This window comes from Solanum tuberosum, unplaced genomic scaffold (genome assembly GCF_000226075.1).
Source record: "Solanum tuberosum cultivar DM 1-3 516 R44 unplaced genomic scaffold, SolTub_3.0 scf00791, whole genome shotgun sequence".
Lineage (NCBI taxonomy): Eukaryota > Viridiplantae > Streptophyta > Magnoliopsida > Solanales > Solanaceae > Solanum > Solanum tuberosum.
In genome coordinates, this window is record NW_006239757.1 from 4,333 (window position 1) to 24,429 (window position 20,097).

At 33.7% G+C, this 20,097-nt stretch overlaps 2 protein-coding genes across 2 annotated transcripts; both read left to right on the top strand.

Annotated features, from left to right (window-relative positions):
• The first annotated feature begins 731 nt into the window (after nucleotides 1-731).
• Nucleotides 732-1,554, top strand: LOC102585049 (kirola-like). The gene is made up of 2 exons (XM_006367570.2): nucleotides 732-975; nucleotides 1,251-1,554. Exons 1-2 carry the CDS (start codon nucleotides 789-791, stop codon nucleotides 1,502-1,504), a joined length of 441 nt encoding a protein of 146 aa, XP_006367632.1. The 5' UTR covers nucleotides 732-788; the 3' UTR covers nucleotides 1,505-1,554.
• A 15,325-nt stretch (nucleotides 1,555-16,879) lies between these two features.
• On the top strand, nucleotides 16,880-19,417 carry LOC102586048 (kirola-like). The gene is made up of 2 exons (XM_015305551.1): nucleotides 16,880-17,091; nucleotides 19,008-19,417. The coding sequence occupies exons 1-2, from the start codon at nucleotides 16,905-16,907 to the stop codon at nucleotides 19,262-19,264; spliced, it is 444 nt and encodes a 147-aa protein (XP_015161037.1). The 5' UTR covers nucleotides 16,880-16,904; the 3' UTR covers nucleotides 19,265-19,417.
• The last annotated feature ends 680 nt before the right edge of the window (nucleotides 19,418-20,097 follow it).

Genomic DNA, 20,097 nt, shown 5'->3' on the forward strand with positions numbered 1-20,097 from the left:
CGTGGAGATTGTAATTGATGAATATTGAGGTTATTGTTGAGAATATGTGTTTGTTAGAATGTTGTTGTTGAGATATGTGCTATGTGAATTGTGAACTGTTAGCTAGGTTGGGCTGATTTTATGCGGGTTGTAGTTGTGGAGGTTTGGTTGGGGTGTAAGGAGTACCCGTATTCTATCCCCTTGCTTGTGTTTAGAGGTTTACTTGCTGAGTACCGCGTGGTTTGGTACTCACCCCTTGCTACTATATTTTTTTTGTAGGTCACTAGCCCGGACCTTTGTGATATATTCTCTTCTTTTCCGAGGCTTCTTGGAGATTTGTGAGGTAGTTGCTTGTCAACTCAACAGACCTTCTTACTCCTGTTTATGATCTTGTTCTACTCTAGAAACAATGTCATATGAGACTTGTGTTTTTCTTTTGAATCAGTTGTAATACTTTAGAGGCTTGTACACGTGACAATCAGATTTTGGGGGTATTTTTGAGTTAATTATGAAATTTCCGCATTTTATTGTAATGGGTGAGTGTTAGGCTGACTTGTCTTGGTGGGATAAGACGAGTGTCATCACGTCCATTTTTGGGTCGTGACAATAAATTTGTAACTAAACTAAAACCTACTTAAACAGTACAATTTAATTAATACCGCCACTATGTGATATAGATATGTGGTTAATAATATTTTTCATTGATTAGCTTCTTACATTAATTAAAATCTATATAAGAGGTACACGTTTTATACATTTTCTTACCACTTTCCTTTCGCAACTCATTGCTATTACTAGGAAAAGAAAATATGGGCTTAAAAGGTAAGTTGATTGTTTTATTGGAAGTAAAGTGTGGAGGACACTCGGTTCATGATATTTTTCACATTAATATCCATCATCTACCCAATATAAGCCCTAGTAGACTCAAACATTTCGAGATTCATGAAGGTGAAATTGGAAAAATTGGTTCGGTTGTTAGCTGGAAATATTATGAAGGTAACACACACATTTCTCTTCTCTCTTTCTCGCAATATTATTTTCTTGCATCAATTTTATATATATTTTATATTACGAAAGTCATTACTCGAGAAAATCTATTAGTTCCATGAAAAAAGGTAGTTAATGGTGTTTGATTATCAGTAATATATTTTACTTTTAGGCAAAAGTCATTTTCCTCAATTTATACTATATTCTAAATGTTTAGATCTTTTATGAGGAGTTTAACATTTGAATTGGGAGTAACATCTTTTATATTTGATCTTAATGAATAGATGGAAAAGAAATGTTTTGTAAGAGTGTGATCGAAGCCATCGATCCTCCAAAGAGATCAATCACTTGGAAAGCGATTGAAGGACATCTTTTAGAGTTGTATAATTCTTTCACTATTATTACATCCTGTGAACATTGGATTACAATTACACTTGTGTACGAGAAGAAAACTGAAGATACCCCAGAACCCCTAGCTTTCTTGGATTATTTCATTGGTCTCACCAAGGATGTTGAAGGTCACCTTCTCAAGAAATAGAAAATCTATCATGTTCAATGGTCCTATACATACATTATACATATATCTATGTGTTTGTCTTTTTGTGTGTTTGTTCTTGTGGGATAAGTATTTGAAAATATTGGCTAGTACTAGCTAGCGTGTAAAATAAATAATATATATTTAATATAAATAAATAATATTATATACAGTTTTTTTTACTCCTACGAACCTTGAATATTAAAGTATAGCTAACTTTGCAGTAATTCCCATACATTGTAATCTCACTAGATATGGTTGTCCGTGCGCGCACGGCCCCAATATTTTTTAGGTGAAAGAACATTAGAACCAACTCAGTAGGCATTTAGAAAGTGGAAGCAAGCAACACCATAACAACATCAACTAAAAAAAGAGGCGATGCAGCATTTCATGTACAAACAATGTCTGCCAAAAGTTGATTAAAAATTGTGAGACTTCTCTTAACGTATGCATGCACATATCTTTTATATTGTGGAGACAATCCAAAAGCAGCTTTAAGTTGTTAAAAGCAAGTAGAAGATGAGTAAAATTATTTTACATGCACCAGAAAAAAGCAGCAATAAGAGACTGACAATTTTTGAAAACGGAAGGCACAAAGTGTAGGAAGTTGAACAAACTTGAGAACAGTAATCACAACGATACGTGGAAAACTTGCACATTAGACGACACTCAACTATATTGAAATTTCTAAAACAACGATCAAGTTAGGGAAGATTTTAGAGGTAGAGAAGATGGAAAACTAATAAGCGGTACCTTACGTGGATTTTCAAGTTATGACGACATAGGTGGAAACCTGGAAAGAGAAAACAGAACTAACAGTTTGCTTAATAGTTATCATGAAAGCAACTCACAAAAAATGTCACAAACATGCAATATTTGTTAAGCAAATTTTATCTAAAAGAGCATAATTAGCCTCACCATTTTATTTTTCTTGGCTCTGATTACCTCTGTATAGTAGTTGTTTCCATTTCCTGCTTCTATGAGCAGCTAGCTAGAATTTTAGGAATCACATAGTTTTAATATGAAATTACAATCTATACCTTATTTCTAATATTCCCTTCTATTTCTAAAAACCTCTAAAATCGCTTATTTCTCCTAATTCTAAATTATTTTATAATGTATCCGAGCTACATATTTTGTATCCGGTTTGTTTTACTTTTTCAGGGATTAATGTAATTACAAACTAAATAGGGATAGATTGTAATTTCATATTAAAACTATGTGATTCCTAAAATTTATACAAAAAAAATACCTTAAGAAGGCATGTTGATACCCCAACTTTTACTCACTCTTCTACCATGGTAGAATATGACTACTAAATCTGATATTTTCTGATCCTATTGCTCGTTTTTTATCCAATAGCTCTTGTCAGCCCAATAACTATTTGTGTAACCTTGATATTCATATTAGGCTGAACTTGGTTCATAACAATAGTATACGAAAATAACTAGGTACATAACATGAGTATTGTTTAATTTACTATTATTGTACATAAGCTAGTTATAATTAATTTTAAGGAAAGTAATATCTACATACATAAAATATGTGCTAGAATATGTTACACAAGGAAATTTATTCTCAGATTAAATTAATTAGGAGGTTATTGTTGAGAAGATGAACTAACACACAATTTTTCCTACCAAAGCCTAATTCTCAAATTTTTATTTCCACAACCACACATCTATATAAACTTGTTTGAGGTGAAACATAATGTATGATCAACCAATAAACATAAATTACTACTCTTGAAGCATTTATCACCTTTCAACAAATATGACAGCTTATTACAACAACCCATCTTTTTTCTTGTTATTATTTGTCACTTTGTTTTTAACAAACAACAACATAATTCAAGCAGAGGCGCGCCATCTTCTTGAAGAAATTTTGCCTGAGCTTCCTAAGCCCGAATTGCCACATTTACCTGAAATCTCTACTTTACCTAAACCTGAATTCCCTAAAATTCCAAAATTCGAGCTACCAACTCTACCAAAAAGCATTGAGCGGGGGCGTATAAAATCCTCTTTGCTTCAGTGAAGCAACAATATTGTTAAAATGTTAACACTTAATTATGCTATGTGATCATATATATGTTTTTTTCTTTATTGTGCTAGAATCATTTACAGCTTCCCTTTTGAAATATATATATATATATATAATGTTTGAAAGGACATTATTATATGGCTACGATATTATGTCTTCCACATAATCGTCTTGCTCACGCAATAGGCATGGTCCAATATAGATATTAGGCAAAGGAAATTAAGCAAGTAGATATAAATTTGAGAAGAAAGTTAAATAATTGAAATATTTTCTTTAAATTAGCCAAGAAAGTCAAATAATTAATTAAGGTTTTAGCACTTGGCTCAAAAACTTATTTCTTCCTTCCATCCATATATTAATTATATAATATTTTTAGTTTCGACACACCCTTTAAGAAAAACATTCACCTCCTAGAAAATAAGAGATGAAAAAGTAAAAATATCATATTATATGAATTGAAGAAATTAATAAACACCATTAACATTAGCAGTGTTATCTCACTTTCATTTAAATAAGTGGACATGATAAACTGGTTCATCCTCCACTATGTACAACTTATCATTAATAACATGAAGATGATACAATAATTATAAATTGAAGAAATTAATAGCTAAAAAAGAAGAACTTAATAATGATCAATTCAACATGGACCCCTACATTGAATATTTTTATATTTCATAGGATATAACTCAGAAGAAAAATAAAGAAGAGTAAAGTTTATAATTTCCTCGTGCTATTCTACATTCCATAATGCCTTATATTACACGTTAGGAGTAACCCTATAAATTTGAGGCTAGGCGTAAGTCTTTAAATCAAACCAAAAAATCGTAGTATCAAATTGAAAAGTCAAATTAAATTGATAAAAGAATCCAACTAAACGTGGTTTGGTTTGATTCGATTGTGACATATATATGTCAAGAAATATTGTGATTTTCTCATTAGATGGAATAGTTAAAAGAAATATATATATATATATATATACACACACACTTGCCCACCCAAGTATTGAGAGAGTTTGAATGTGAACTTGGGATCACTGTAGAAGACCACTGACCTGTTGTCTACCGTGTGGATTCGCTTGAAGGTGTTTGCTCACGCTTCAAGAGATAATTCTTGAATTAAATTGAAAGTTTATGTGTTCCAGCATGATTGTATGTGTTCTAGCATAAACATATATTGGCTATCTATTATTCATGTAAGCAGTATGGCAATGGTATGCTTTCGATGTGCATATAGTTTTCCAATGGTATAATTTTTTATCCGTAACATTATTCACTTGTTAGGCAAAGATGAATTTTAGGGGAGTAATTTTTACAGGAATAATTAATCCAGGCTCATAAAGGATAAGGGCTGGTGGGCAATTGAAAAAGTCAAGCTGATCGAGTATCTTCATACAAGCGAGGGTACATGATAAGAAGAACTGAACGAAGTGAGAAGCCTGGGGCAGGGAATTAAAATAGTTGAGTCAATCAGGCTCTACAACCGGGAGAAACTAGCAAAATGAAATCAAGATTTGATCGAAAAAGAAGCATGACTGTGGATACCACAATTGATCACCATCAATAAAAAAGAAAATTAAAATACGATTACATAAAAATAAATATACCTGATTATTTATAATTGTATTGTCATCATATTTCAATTATCGTGAGTATGTAAAATATCATGATAAATTTATAACTAAACTAAAACCTACTTATACACAATTTAATTAGCACCGCCACATTTTTCATTGATTAGCTTCTTACATTTTAAAAGGAAAAACTATATAAGAGGTACAAGTTTTATACATTTTCTTACCACTTGCCTTTCGCAACTCATTGATATTACTAGGAAAAGAAAATATGGGCGTAAAAGGTAAGTTGATTGTTTCATTGGAAGTGAAGTGTGGAATTAAGCCCATCATCTACCCAACATAAGCCCTAGTAGAATTAAGCATTTCAGATTCATAAAGGTGAAAAAAGAAAAAATTGGTTCGATTGCTAGCTTGAAATATTACGAAGGTAACACACATTCCTCTCCTCTGTTTCTCGCAATATTTATTGCATCAATTTTCCACATTTAGGTGTATTTCATATTTCGAAAGTAATTTTCCGATCCATGAAAAAGTTAGTTAATGGTGTTTAATTACTCCCTCCGTCCACTTTTAATTGTCATGTTTTTCTTTTCTTAGAGTCAAACGATAAGAACTTTGACTAACATTTTACGATGTATTTTTTCATCATATTGATATGCAAAAATTGCAATTTATTGTACTTTTCGTATTTTTTTTGAATATCTAAATTTTTTGTTTAAAATATTGAATTGATATAATTTAATTTCACTTTGAAAAATAGTCAAATTGACTTTTGAAAAGTGCATCATGACAATTAAAAGTGGACGGAGGGAGTATCATTTATATTGTTAGCAGCCATGGAAGAACTCATAAGCTTGAGAATCATGCAAGAGTAGGCTTGAGAGAGAAGAGAGGAAAATCAATCTTATTCACAAACTGAACTGTAGAGTACATTTTATAGTTAGAGAACTAGCTAACTCTGTAAACTAACTAACTATGCCTAACAAACTTTCTAACAACTTTACAAAATATCTTAATTGAGTAAAGACACAATTACCCATCAGCTTGGTATGGTTCTCATAATTCAACATATATATTTCAAATAAAATAGTTTGCATCAAAGAAGGAAAAATAATTTATTTTACTCAAAATTCATCAATTTAAAATACCATGATTTGTTAAAATTATTAGTCTTTAATAGTTGATTTTCATCTTATATTTTTTTCACTAACAAATCAAGTACCAGAAAATATTTCTCGAATATTTTGCTGAAAAACTATTTTCATGGAAAATTACTTTAGTATCAGATCATTCTTATTAAAACCTTCCTCAAGTTGATGGGCCAAACAAGTTTTTTACACCAAGTAAACTAAGTAAGTACTCATGTTGAGCTCTTCCTAGGCCTTTAGTTAGTATATCAGCTAGTTGATCATTGGTAGATACATGATAAGTTCTGATCAGGCCCTGCAGTACTCTTTCCCTCACAAAATGACAATCTATGTCTATATGCTTGGTCCTTTCATGAAAAATAAGATTCGCAGCTATTTGAATGGCTGCTTTACTGTCACACATTAGTTGCACATGAACTTGTACTTCAACTCCCATCTCATTTAGTAAACCAGTTAACCAAATAATCTCAGCAGTTGCAGATGCCATGCTTCTGAATTCGGCTTCAGTTAAACTTCTAGATACCGTGCCTTGTTTTTTTTATTTCCATGAAACCAATGCTCCTCCAAGCTTCACAAGGTAACCTGTCACTGATCTTCTGGTCTGCAGACAAGCTCCCCAATCTGAGTCACAGTAGCAAGTCAAATTGTTTGTGGATTCTGCTGGCATATACAATCCTAGACCAGGTGTCCCTTTTATGTACCTTACAACTCTCAGGGCAGCTGACATATGTGAGACCTTTGGACTATGCATATACTGACTTAGAACCTGAACAGCAAAGGCCAAGTCAGGTCTAGTCATGGTTAGATATAACAACCTGCCTACTAACCTCTGATATGGACCAGGATCCTTGAGTACAGTGTCATTGTTTTCCCTCTTTATACATTTGTCATATTCTTCAGAGGTGAGCTTCAGATTCAACTCTAAAGGTGTTCCTGCTGGTTTAGAGCCACTCAGGCCAGATTCTGCAACTAGCTCTAGAGCATACTTTCTTTGTTCACCAAGATCTTTCATCTTGAACTTGGTTTGCAACTCAGCTCTTGTATGATTTAACAGTGTTGGACAACTTCCTATGACCAATAGATCATCAACATACACTAGAACTACTGTAATGTGTTCCCCTTCCTTCTTAGTGAATAATGAGTAGTCAAAATGGCTTTGTATGAACCCCAAATCTTCTAGAGCCTCAGTCAGTGTTTTGTTCCACTGTCTAGGGGCCTATTTAAGACCATAGAGGGACTTGTGGAGTTTGCAGACTTTAGGAGAGCCCCTCTGTCTAGCAAACCCATCAGGAAGTTTCATGTACACCTCTTCCACAAGATCACCATTGAGGAAAGCATTATGAACATCCATCTGGTAGATGAACCACTATTTGGAAGCAGCCAAAGCAATCACAGACACCATTTTAGCCACTGGCGCAAAAGTTTTAGAGTAGTCTATGCCCTCTTTTTGGCTGAACCCCTTTGCCACTAATCTAGCCTTGAACCGCTCCACCTCACCATTAGCTTGGTATTTGACTTTGTAGATCCATTTACAACCAATAGGGGACTTATTAGGAGGTAGATCCACTATACTCCAAGTATGATTATCTTCAAGTGCAGCAATTTCTAATTTCATAGCATCCTCCCACCTATGATCAAGAGAAGCCTCATTGAATGACTAAGGTTCATGATGAGTATCAATAGACGTCAGGACTTGTACATGAGTTGGGTTCACAGTTGAATAATTGACATATGAGTGAATGGGATAGAGGGAGGAAGAGGCTTTGGCTTTAGAACTAGACACAAAGTCTTGCAACCATCCCGGAGGATTGTGATGTCTAGTCGACCTCCTAGGTTCAGGAAACACAACTGGAGATGGAGCAGCAGGCTGTGTTTGATCAGCCACAACCTGATTATCATGACAGGGAGCACTGTCACAGCTCAAATGGGAGTCAGTCCCTCCAGGAGAACTGTCACAGCTCAAATGAGAGTCAGGAGACAACAAGTCAAGTACTGGAAAAATAGGAGATATAGAACCCTTCATATGTTTGAAAGGGAAGACGTCTTCCTTGAACACAACATGCCTGCTCACAAAGAAAGACTTGTTGGTGAGTGCATATAATTTGTAGCCTTTCTGTGAGTGGGAATACCCCATGAAAACAGTTGGTATGGCTCTAGATGCAAACTTGTCAGTTTCCTTAGGACATGTGGCATAGCACAGGCAACCAAATACCCTGAGATGAGTCACAGTCTTATAGCCAATAACTCTAGAGGGAAGCCTGTTCAGGAGATAGACTGCAGACATAGCACATTCTCCCCAAAACTTCAAGGGCATTTCAGATTGGAATCTGAGGGATCTGGACATACCAAGTATGGTTTTGTGCCTCCTTTCAACCACTCCATTTTGCTGGGGAGTGTAGACACATGTGGTTTGATGTTGGATGCCAAAGGCCTTTAAAATATCTTGAAAACAAGTACTTAGAAACTCACAGCCATTATCAATTCGAAGAGTCTTAATAGTAGAAGAGAAAACATTCTGAACTGTATTAATAAAGGCTTTCAGGACTACAACAGTATCAGATTTAGAATGCAACAAGTACAACCAAGTAAATCTAGAGTAGTCATCGACTAAGGTAACAAAGTATCACTTATCATCATACGTGGGAACTCTATAGAACCCCATACATCACAATGAAGTAATTGAAAAGCAAATCGAGACCTACTAGTACTAACATGAAAAGGTAATTTTGCTTGTTTGGCTATTGGGCACACAGAGCAATGAGAGGACTGAGTAGACTGAGGGAGGTGAGGAAGACCACCAAGCTTGGTTAACACTTCTAAGGGAGCATGACCCAATCTAAGATTCCAAAGATGAGCATTATTAGTAGAAACTGAGGTGACTGTGTGACTGGCTGGATAAGAGGGAGAAGAACAAGTTTGTAGATCGGATCCTCCATGTAGCACATATAGACCTTGGTGTTCTCTACCAATCCCCTTCACTTGTCCAGTGGAGAGGTTCTGAAATATACAAAAATCAGGAAAAAATGCTGCTGAGCACTGTAATTCTTTTGTGAGTTGGGATACTGATAGAAGATTGTATTTAAATTTAGGTATGAACAACACATTTGTAATATCCTGATCCTTAAACACAATGGTTTTCCCTGTATGAGAAACTGACACAATATTTCCAGTTGGTAACTGCACTTGACTACTGGTAGAGGTTGAAACAGCCTGACAGTTTTTCAATGTGGTTATGTCTGATGTCATATGGTTGGATGCACCCGTATCAATTATCCAATTCTGACTCATGTAATTGGACATTAGGGATATCAGGTTATATGTTGCGGTAGTACTGGTGGATGAGCCATCAGCAAGACTCTTATTCAGCATTTGAATAACCTGTTAGTACTGCTCAGGAGTGAAGTAAGGCCTGACATGAAGCATGAGTTGAGAATCTCCTCTACTTTGCTGAAGGTCAAACTGCTGCATCTGAGGAAGAACTCTGGAGTTGTGAGACTGCATTTGGAGATTTGGTGAGTAGCCTTCAATGGGAAATTGCTGCAGAGGTAGTTGATGACCAATCTGTTGAGGCTAGTAGCTGTGTTGACTGCTTGTCCTTGTGCCTGCAGTCAGAACACTAGTATGATTGGCAAAGGGAATATTACCTGCATGGATGGACTGATAGTTTGCTGGTACTCCCTTCTTTCTCCCTTTCCAATCTGCAGGATATCCAACAATCATGTAACAGGTATCCTTTGTGTGTCCTTTGAAACCACAAACTTCACATAAGACCTGGGTTTTTTTCCTCTATAGTTGCTGCTACTACTAGCACCATGAGATAAACCGCCACTACCACTCATATGATTACTAACCCTATTGTTACCAAATAATGCAGTAACATCATTGTGACTAGGTCTAGTGTGACTTAACAAAGCAGTTCCGTCATGTGTATCACCAATGTGCATCCCCTGAGTAAAATTGACTAATGTTCTCTGGCTCTCCTGATCAATTAACATTGAGTAGGCCTTATTAACACTTGGAGTTGGGCTCATCATCATAATTTGACTCCTGGATTGAGAATATGACTCATTCAGTCCCATTAAGAACTGGAGTAACCTCTGGTATTCGAAATGTTGCAAATAGCTTTGAGATTCTGGACAAGGACAACCTGGGCAAGGCATGATGACATCAAACTCATCCCAGAGATCCCTCAATTTAGAGAAGTAATCTGCAATTGTCACTGTTCCTTAAGTGAGAGTATGAATCTCTCTATGCAGAAACAGGACTCTAGATCCATTCACTTTGTTGAATCTCTTCTTTAGATTCTCCCATACTTTGCTAGCATTTGATGCATATACTGCACTACTTAGAAGCCCAGGTCTAACTGAATTCATGATCCAGGACAGACTACAACATTCACTTTCTCCCACTGATCGTGATACATTGCTGGAAATTGAGACTTAGGAAATCTACCATCTACAAACCCCAACTTGCTTTTACATAGCAGACCAATTCTCATAGACCGACTCCATAAAACATAGTTGTCAGATCCAGTTAACTGAAGTGAGATGAGAGAACTACCTGGAGTGTCAGTTGGCTGCAGAAACAGTGGGTGATTGTGATCTAGTGTAGGAATGGCGTGAATTGTCTGCTGAACATTCACTCCGTTTGTGTTGATTTGCTCTTCCTTGATTGCCATGTTTTACAATTCAGATCTGGCTTAGATGAAATAACTTCCCACGAGCTTGCTGCTTTGAGTTGAGACAAAAACTACTTCAGATCAATAGTGGAAGCTCTGATACCATGTTAGCAGCCATGGAAGAACTCATAAGCTTGAGAATCATACAAGAGTAGGCTTGAGAGAGAAGAGAGGAAAATCAATCTTATTCACAAACTGAAATGTAGAGTACATTTTATAGTTGGAGAACTAGCTAATTCTGTAAACTAACTAACTATGCCTAACAGACTTTCTAACAACTTTACAAAATATCTTAATTGAGTAAAGACACAATTACCCATCAGCTTGGTATGGTTCTCATAATTCAACATATATATTTCAAATAAAATAGTTTGCATCAAAGAAGGAAAAATAATTTATTTTACTCAAAATTCATCAATTTAAAATACCATGATTTGTTAAAATTATTAGTCTTTAATAGTTGATTTTCATCTTATATTTTTTTCACTAACAAATCAAGTACCAGAAAATATTTCTCGAATATTTTGCTGAAAAACTATTTTCATGGAAAATTACTTTAGTATCAGATCATTCTTATTAAAATGAAAAGAAAATGGTAAAAGAGGGAAAATAAAATAAATAATTTGAACATTTGAATTGCGAGTAATAACATCTATTGTATTTTCTGATCTTTAATGAATAGATGGAAAAGAAATGTTTGCTAAGACTGTGATTGAAGCCATCGATCCTCAGAAGAATTCAATCACTTGGAATGCGATTGAAGGAACTGTGTTAGATTTGTATAATTCCTTCAATATTATTACATCCTCTGAACATCAATGAATTACATATGCACTTGTATATGAGAAGAAAACTGAAGATACCTCAGAACCTCTTGCTACCTTGGATTATTGCATTGGTGTGATCAAGGATGTAGAGGGTCACCTTTTCAAGAATTAGAAAATCTACGATGTTCAATGGTCCTATACATACATATATCTATGTGTTTGTTCTTGTGTGATGAGTATTTGAAAATAATTGTTAGTGCTAACTAGCGTGTAAAATAAATAATATTGTATTTGGAGAATATATATATATATATATATATATATATATATATATATATATATATATATATATATATATATATATATATATATATATATATATATATATATATATATATATATATATATATATATATATATATATATATATATATATATATATATATATATATATATATATATATATATATATATATATATATATATATATATATATATATATATATATATATATATATATATACACACGCCAGCTGTCATGTTTGAAGAATATATATGTGTGATTCAAGTGGCATTTTATGCAGTTTTTTTTTACTCTAAGAACTTTGAATTTTAGAGTAAGTAGAGCCAATTTTGTAGTAATTCACATACATTGTAATCCCCTATGACTGCTAAATCTGATATTCCATTAATTATTAGCTAAGGCTCTAATAAAAAAGCCAATGGGGAAAAAATTTGGGTCAGAAAAGGTTTTTGTAGTAACTTGGAATTTTCTAGCCTAGTCCAGATTTGGATGGAATCGGAGTCACGAGAGTCTAGGGAAATCTGGTAAGGAGAGATTCAATAATGAATTTGGTTGCATGAATAGATATCTAAGACGTTTAGGAACTCGTACGACTTTACGAAAGCAAATTCGGGCGAGTAGAACTCCCGAAACTGATCTTAGCGTGAGCATGTAGTTTTTGAACGTCCTGATTTAAGGTGTGTAGTGAAATAGGGGTTTGGAGCTAAAATTCCGACTCATTGTATCCGTGTATGCCGCTAGGGTGGAACTATTCCCGCCAGGGCGGGGCCGCTGTGGCGGGATGGGGACGCCATAGCGGGCCAGTCGCGACTTAAGTCAGAAATAAACTCCAAAAACATTTTATTCTACAAGTTTCGTTCTTGAGGGCTAGGAGGAGAACCAGGGCAAGTTCTTGACAATTCTCCACCTCTTCTAGAACTAAAGATAAGGTTTTTACTCCCCTAATTCATTTTTCGATCCGTAGGACTTGGATTCTTGATTAATTACTATTGGGGGAGGGGTTTTGGACTGAATTGGATGATGGGAAAATGCCCTAGCTGCACCTTAGAATCATGGGTTTGGTCTTGGGTTATTGGATTTGCTATAATACGGGTAATTAGACCATAATTATTGATCCTTGCGTTATATTAATTGTTTGTAGACCTAGAACGAGCGGAAAGAATCCGGAAAGGGATGAATCAAGTTTCTTAGGAGGATTCAAGCTTGGTTTCGAGGTAGGCAATGGTTTGATTTCTTGTTTGTGTGATGTATGTTAGTATTTGCTTCATTGTAATGCATGTATGTATGTTAGTATTCACGCTGAAATAAACATGTTTGGCACGTGGGTGAACGAACTCAACATTATGAAAGTCTCACATACCTCGTAGGATCAAATCCTTGACGAAATCCGCAATTAATTCCTTACGAAGTCGACGAATCTTGACTTTCCTCTTCTCTTTTCTCTTGAGTTTTTCTCTCTAAAACTCTAGCGTGAAATCTTTGAGTGCATAAATTGACCCAATTCAGTTTAGACCCTTAAGTAATTACCAAAAATGAAATAAATTAATTGGGTAGTGAAAAGACCATAGTACCCTTCAAAAATTCGGTTTTGACTTTCCTTATCTAGACAGTCCAACTTCAAATGGGCATATCTCCCTCATACGAACTCGTAACTAAGCAAACTTGGCAGTGTTGGAAAGATAATTCAAAGATATTTTCTACGGTATCTTGTAGCACACCTAAATCATCCTGATGTAGGAGTTATGGTCGTTTTAAGTTGACCCAAAACTCATACTTAACTTTGTCAAACTTTCCAAATTTGATTATTTTCAAAAACGGTTTCTTTCTAATTCCAAGTCTTTCTAGTAGCGGGGTGTTACAATATCATCAGTTATTTGTGTTTCTTCTGGTGTTACATGTATATTTTTTTGTTATACAGTAAATGTTGAATTTTTTTCTTAGACTTTAAGGACATTTACAAAGAGAGTTAATTGTGATGTAAAGAATATATTTAGCGGCAATTAAACTAATGGACTATTTTGAGTCTTTTCTCATTCAAAGTACATATATAGAGTGCATGAAGCATATTCAACATACACCTCGAGCTGCAAATTGTGCAGTATCCAACCCTTGTCCTAGAGTGTTAGTTTCATTAAACTATAGATTCAAACTTCCTTATAAATATGTACAACTTATCATTAATAACATGAAGATGATACAATAATAAATTGAAGAAATTAATTGCCAAAAAAAAGAAGAAGCTAGTAATAATCAATTCAACATGGACCCCTACATTGAAGATTTTAATGTTTCATAGGATATAACTCAGAAGAAAAATAAAGAAGAGTGAAGTTTATAATTTCCTCGTGCTATTCTATGTTCCATAGTGGCCTTATATTACAAGTTTGGAGTAACCCTATAAATTTGAGGCTAGGCATAAAGCTGTTTAAATCAAACCGAAAAATCGTAGTTTCAAATTGAATCCAACTAAACGTGGTTTGGTTTGATTCGATTGTGACATATATATGTCAAGAAATATTGTGATTTTCTCATTGGATGAAATAGTTAAAAGAAGGGCTTAAGTCATCGACGGCCACTTAAAATTGTTTATATAATCTACTTGAACACCTCAACTAAGGTTTGTACCTATTGAACACCTTATCTATTCAAAAGTGATGCCAATTAGACACAAAAAGCTGACATAACAAAAAATGTGTACATCACTCTCCTAGTAAATCAATTAAAATAATTTTTTTTCTTTCCAACTTATACACCTAAATAAATAAATAATAATAATAATAATTAATTAAAAACAGGAAAAAAAAAAGAATAAGAAGGAACGTCTTCTGCCACCTTCAATTATTTCATCTTCTGCCATCTTCAACTATTTCAATTTCCATCATCTCTTTATCTACACCCAGCTCTCTCTCTCTCTCTCCCTCTCCAATTCTCCAATTCTTCTTCTGCTCTTTCCTTTTTTGTTTTTTATGTAGATCTAATTATAGTCTCAAATATTTCGGCAAAGGTTCATTATTTCCGAAGAAAATAACATTTCAGCGAAGTAGTTGATATTTTTCGACAAAAGTCTTCTTGTAATTGTGATAAATGATTATTTACAGAGAAGATGAAGAAGAAGGGTGGGGTGGGGGTTTTTTGAAATATTTAAATAAAGTTTTTTTTAAAAGTTAATTCAATCGACACGTATAATCATTTCATTGGTCCATTTGGTGTGTTTATGTGTTTGAGGTGCACACATGTTTGTATATTTATTGATTACTCCCTCCATTTCACAAAGAATGACCTCATTTCCTTTTTAGTCAGTTTCAAAAAGAATGACCTCTTTCCTTTTTGGTAACATTTTACTTTTTGCTTTCCACGTGGCATGTTTAAGACCACAAGATTAAGGGCAATTTTGTACATTTGACATAACTTTAATTTAGGACCACAAGATTCAAAAGTCTTCTTTATTTACTTAAAACTTTGTGCCAAGTCAAACCAGGTCATTCTTTGTAAAACGGAGGGAGTATTATTTTGTATCAAATAAGTATAAATTTGTTAAGATTTAAGTGTTCAATAGGTACGAGGCTATGTTGAGGTGTCTAAGTGAAATATGTGGACAACTTTAAAGGGCCGCATATGGCTTAACCGTTTTTATGTACTTCAATAATGCTTAATTTTAATGGGTTTTCTTCTCCTTTTTGGATTAGGAAGAAATCTCTATAAGTAGGAATTTTTCTAACCTAGAAAAAAAGAATCAGTTTTCTATATATACGATACTTGTCCACCCAAGTATTGAGAGAGTTCGAATGTGAACTTGGGATCCTGTAGAAGATCATTGAACGGTTGTCTACTATGTGGATTCACTTGATGGTATATTCTCAATCTTAAAGAGGTAATTCCTGAATTAAATTTCAGCAAGTTTATGTGTTCTAGCATGATTGTATATGTTCTAGCATAAACATACATATATTGGTTATCTATTATTCATGTAAGCAATATGCTTCTGGTATGCTTCCGCTGTGCATATAGTTTTCCAACGATATATTTTTTTTCGTAACATTATTCACTTGTTTGGCAAAGATGATTTTTAGGGGAGTAATTTTAACAGGAATAACTAATCTAGACTCGTAAAGGATAAGGGCCAGTGGAGGCACTTGGGAAAGTCGGGTTGACCGAGTGTCTTCATTCAAGCGAGGGTACATGAGAAGAAAAACGAAACGAAGTGTGAGGCCTGAGGAAGGGAATTAAAATAGTTGAGTCGATCAGACTCTACGAACGGGAGAAGCTAGCAAAATGAAATCAATATTTGATCGAAAATGAAGCAAAACTGATACCACAACTGATCACCATCAATAAAGAAGAAAATTAAAATATGGTTACATAAAAATAAATATACCTAATTATTTATAATTGTATTGTCATCATATTTCAATTATAATGGTAAAATATCATAATAAATTTATAACTAAACTAAAATTTACTTATACACAATTTAATTAACACCGCCACTATGTGATATAGATATGTGGTGAATAATATTTTTGAGATAATTGTAAAAAACACACCTAAACTATACCCTTTTTTGAGTTTCATATCTAAATTATTGCGATTGTGAGTTTTGATACCTAAATTATCACATTTTAGTTTGAGAAACACACCTCTCTCTTTTATACCACTCTCATCATGGTGTGTGTAATACACTTTTTCTTTTATTTAAAAAAAAATTATCACATCACACTCCACATGGACAAAACACTCCACCGCCACTATGTGATATAGATATGTGGTGAATACTATTTTTCATTGATTAGCTTCTTACATTAATTAAAATCTATTTAAGAGGCACAAGTTTTATACATTTTCTTACCACTTTCCTTTCGCAACTCATTGCTATTACTAGGAAAAGAAAATATGGGCTTAAAAGGTAAGTTGATTGCTTCTTTGGAGGTGACGTGTGGAGGACATTCGGTTCATGATTTTTTCCACACTAATACTCATCATCTAACCAATATAAGCCCTAGCAGACTCAAACATTTCGAGATTCATGAAGGTGAAATTGGAAAAATTGGTTCGATTGTTAGCTGGAAATATTATGAAGGTAACACACACAGTTTTCTTCTCTCTTTCTCGCAATATTATTTTCTTGCATCAATTTTATATATTTAAGTGTATTTCATATTACGAAAGTCATAACTCGAGAAAATTTATTAATTCCATGAAAAAAGTTAGTTAAGAATTTTTAGTTTTTGTTTTTAAAATTCCTTTTGAATTATTTATATAAAGTTTTTTTAAAAAATTAATCCAATCAACACGTGTAATCATTTCATTGGTCCATTTGGTGTGATAATGTGTTTGAGAAGTACACATGTTTGTCTTTTTATTGATTATTATTTTGGGTCAAATAGGTATAAATTTGTTAAGATTTAAGTGTACTATAGGTACGAGGCTACATTGGGGTGTCTAAGTGAAATATGCGGACAACTTTCATTTAAAGGGACGCATATGACTTAACCGGTTTTATATACTTCAATAATGCTTAATTTAATGGGTTTTCTTCTCATTTTTGGATTAGGAAGAAATCTCTATAAGTAGGAATTTTTCTAACCCAAAAAAAAAGAATCTGTTTTCTATACGATACTTGCCCACCTAAGTATTGAGAGAGTTCGAATGTGAACTTAGGATCACTGTAGAAGACCACTGACATGTTATCTACCATGTAGATTCGCTTGAAGGTATTTTCTCAATCTTCAAGTGGTAATTCCTGAATTAAATTTCAGCAAGTTTATGTGTTCTAACATGATTATATATGTTCTAGCATAAACATATATTGGTTATTTATTATTCATGTAAGTAATATGATTCTGGTATGCTTCCGTTGTGCATATAGTTTTCCAACAGAATATTTTTTTATTTGTAACATTATTCACTTGTTTGGCAAAGATGATTTATAATGTTTACCGAAGTAATTAATTTAGACTCGTAAAGGATAAGGGCTGGTGGGGGCACTTGGGAAAGTCGGGTTGATCGAGTGTCTTCATTGAAGCGAGGGTACATGAGAAGAAGAACAAAGTGATAGGATTGGGGCAGGGAATTAAAACAATTGACTCGATCTGGCTCTATGATCAGGAGAAGCTAGCAAAATGAAATCAAGATTTGATCGAAAAAGAAGCAAGACTGTTGATACCAAAAGTGATCACCATCAATAAAAAAAAAATTAAATTACGGTTACATAAAAATAAATATACCTGATTATTTATAATCGTATTGTCATCATATTTCAATTATCATGGTAAAATATCATAATAAATTTATAACTAAACTAAAACCTACTTATGCACAATTTAATTAACACCGCCACTATGTGATATAGATATGTGGTGAATAATATTTTATATTAATTAAAATGTATATAAGAGGTATAAGTTTTATACATTTTCTTACCACTTGCCTTTCGCAACTCATTGATGGGCCTAAAATGTAAGTTGATTGTTTCTAAGTGTGGAGGACATTCCGTTCATGATATTTTCCACACTAATACCCAACATAAGCCCTAGTAGAGTCAAGCATTTTGAGATTCATAAAGGTGAAAAAGGAAAAATTGATTCGGTTGCTAGCTGGAAATATTACGAAGGTAGCACACACATTTCTCTCCTCTCTTTCTCGCAATATTTATTGAATCAATTTTCCACATTTAGGTGTATTTCATATTTCGAAAGTAATTCTCCTATCCAAGAAAATCTTTTTCATGAAAAAGTTAGTTAATGGTGTTGATTACTCCCTCCTTCCACTTTTAATTGTCATGTTTTCCTTTTCTTAGAGTCAAACGATAAGAACTTTGAATAACATTTGATGTATTTTTTCATGGAAAATTACTTCAGCCATCATTCTAATCTTCACGAGCATTAGATCATTTTTATTAAAATGAAAATAATAAAAGAGGGAAAATAAAATAAAGAATTTGAACATTTGAATTGGGAGTAACATCTATTGTATTTTTTTATCTTTAATGAATAGATGGAAAAGAAATGTTTGTTAAGACTGTGATTGAAGCCATCGATCCTCAGAAGAATTCAATCACTTGGAATGCGATTGAAGGAAATTTGTTAGATTTGTATAATTCCTTCAATGTTATTATATCCTCTGAACATCAATGGATTACATATGCACTTGTGTATGAGAAGAAAACCGAAGATATCCCAGAACCTCTTGCTCTCTTGGATTATTGCATTGGTGTGATCAAGGATATAGAGGGTCACCTTCTTGAGAATTAGAAAATCTATGATGTTCAATGGTCCTATACATACAAATATATATGTGTTTGTGTGTTTGTGTGTTTGTGTGTTTGTTCTTGTGTGATGAGTATTTGAAAATATTGGATAGTGCTAGCTAGCGTGTAAAATAAATAATATTATGTTCGAAGAATATATATGTACTATGTACGTCAGCCTTTACATAATGTCAAAATTTGAAGTTTACGAATTTCTTCTACAACCTCAAGGTAGTATACGACAATAACTAGGTATATAACATGAGTATTGTTGTCACGACCCAAAAATGGACGTGATGGCACTCGTCTTAACCCACTAAGACAAGTCAGCCTAAAACTCAACCATTACAATAAAATGTGGAAATTTTTATAATAAACTCAAATATACCCCCAAAATCTGGTTGTCACGTGTACAAGTCTCTAAATTATTACAATTGAATCAAAAGAAAATACAAGTCTCATATGACATTGTTTCTAGAGTAGAACAAGATCATAAACAGGAGTAAGAAGGATCGTTGAGAAGACAAACAACTACCTCACAAATCTCCAGAAGCCTCGAAAAAGAAGAGAATAACAAGTACCACAAAAATCCAGGCTCGTAACCTACAAAAATTTGTAGAAGCAAGGGGTGAGTACCAAACCACACGGTACTCAACAAGTAAACCTCTAAACACGAGCTAAGGGGATAGAATACAAGTACTCCTTACACCCCAACCGAACCTTCACAACTACAATCTGTATAAAAACCAGCCCAACCTAACAGTTCACAATTTACAAGCACATATCTCAACAACAACATTCTAACAATCATATATTCTCAACAACAAGCTCAATATT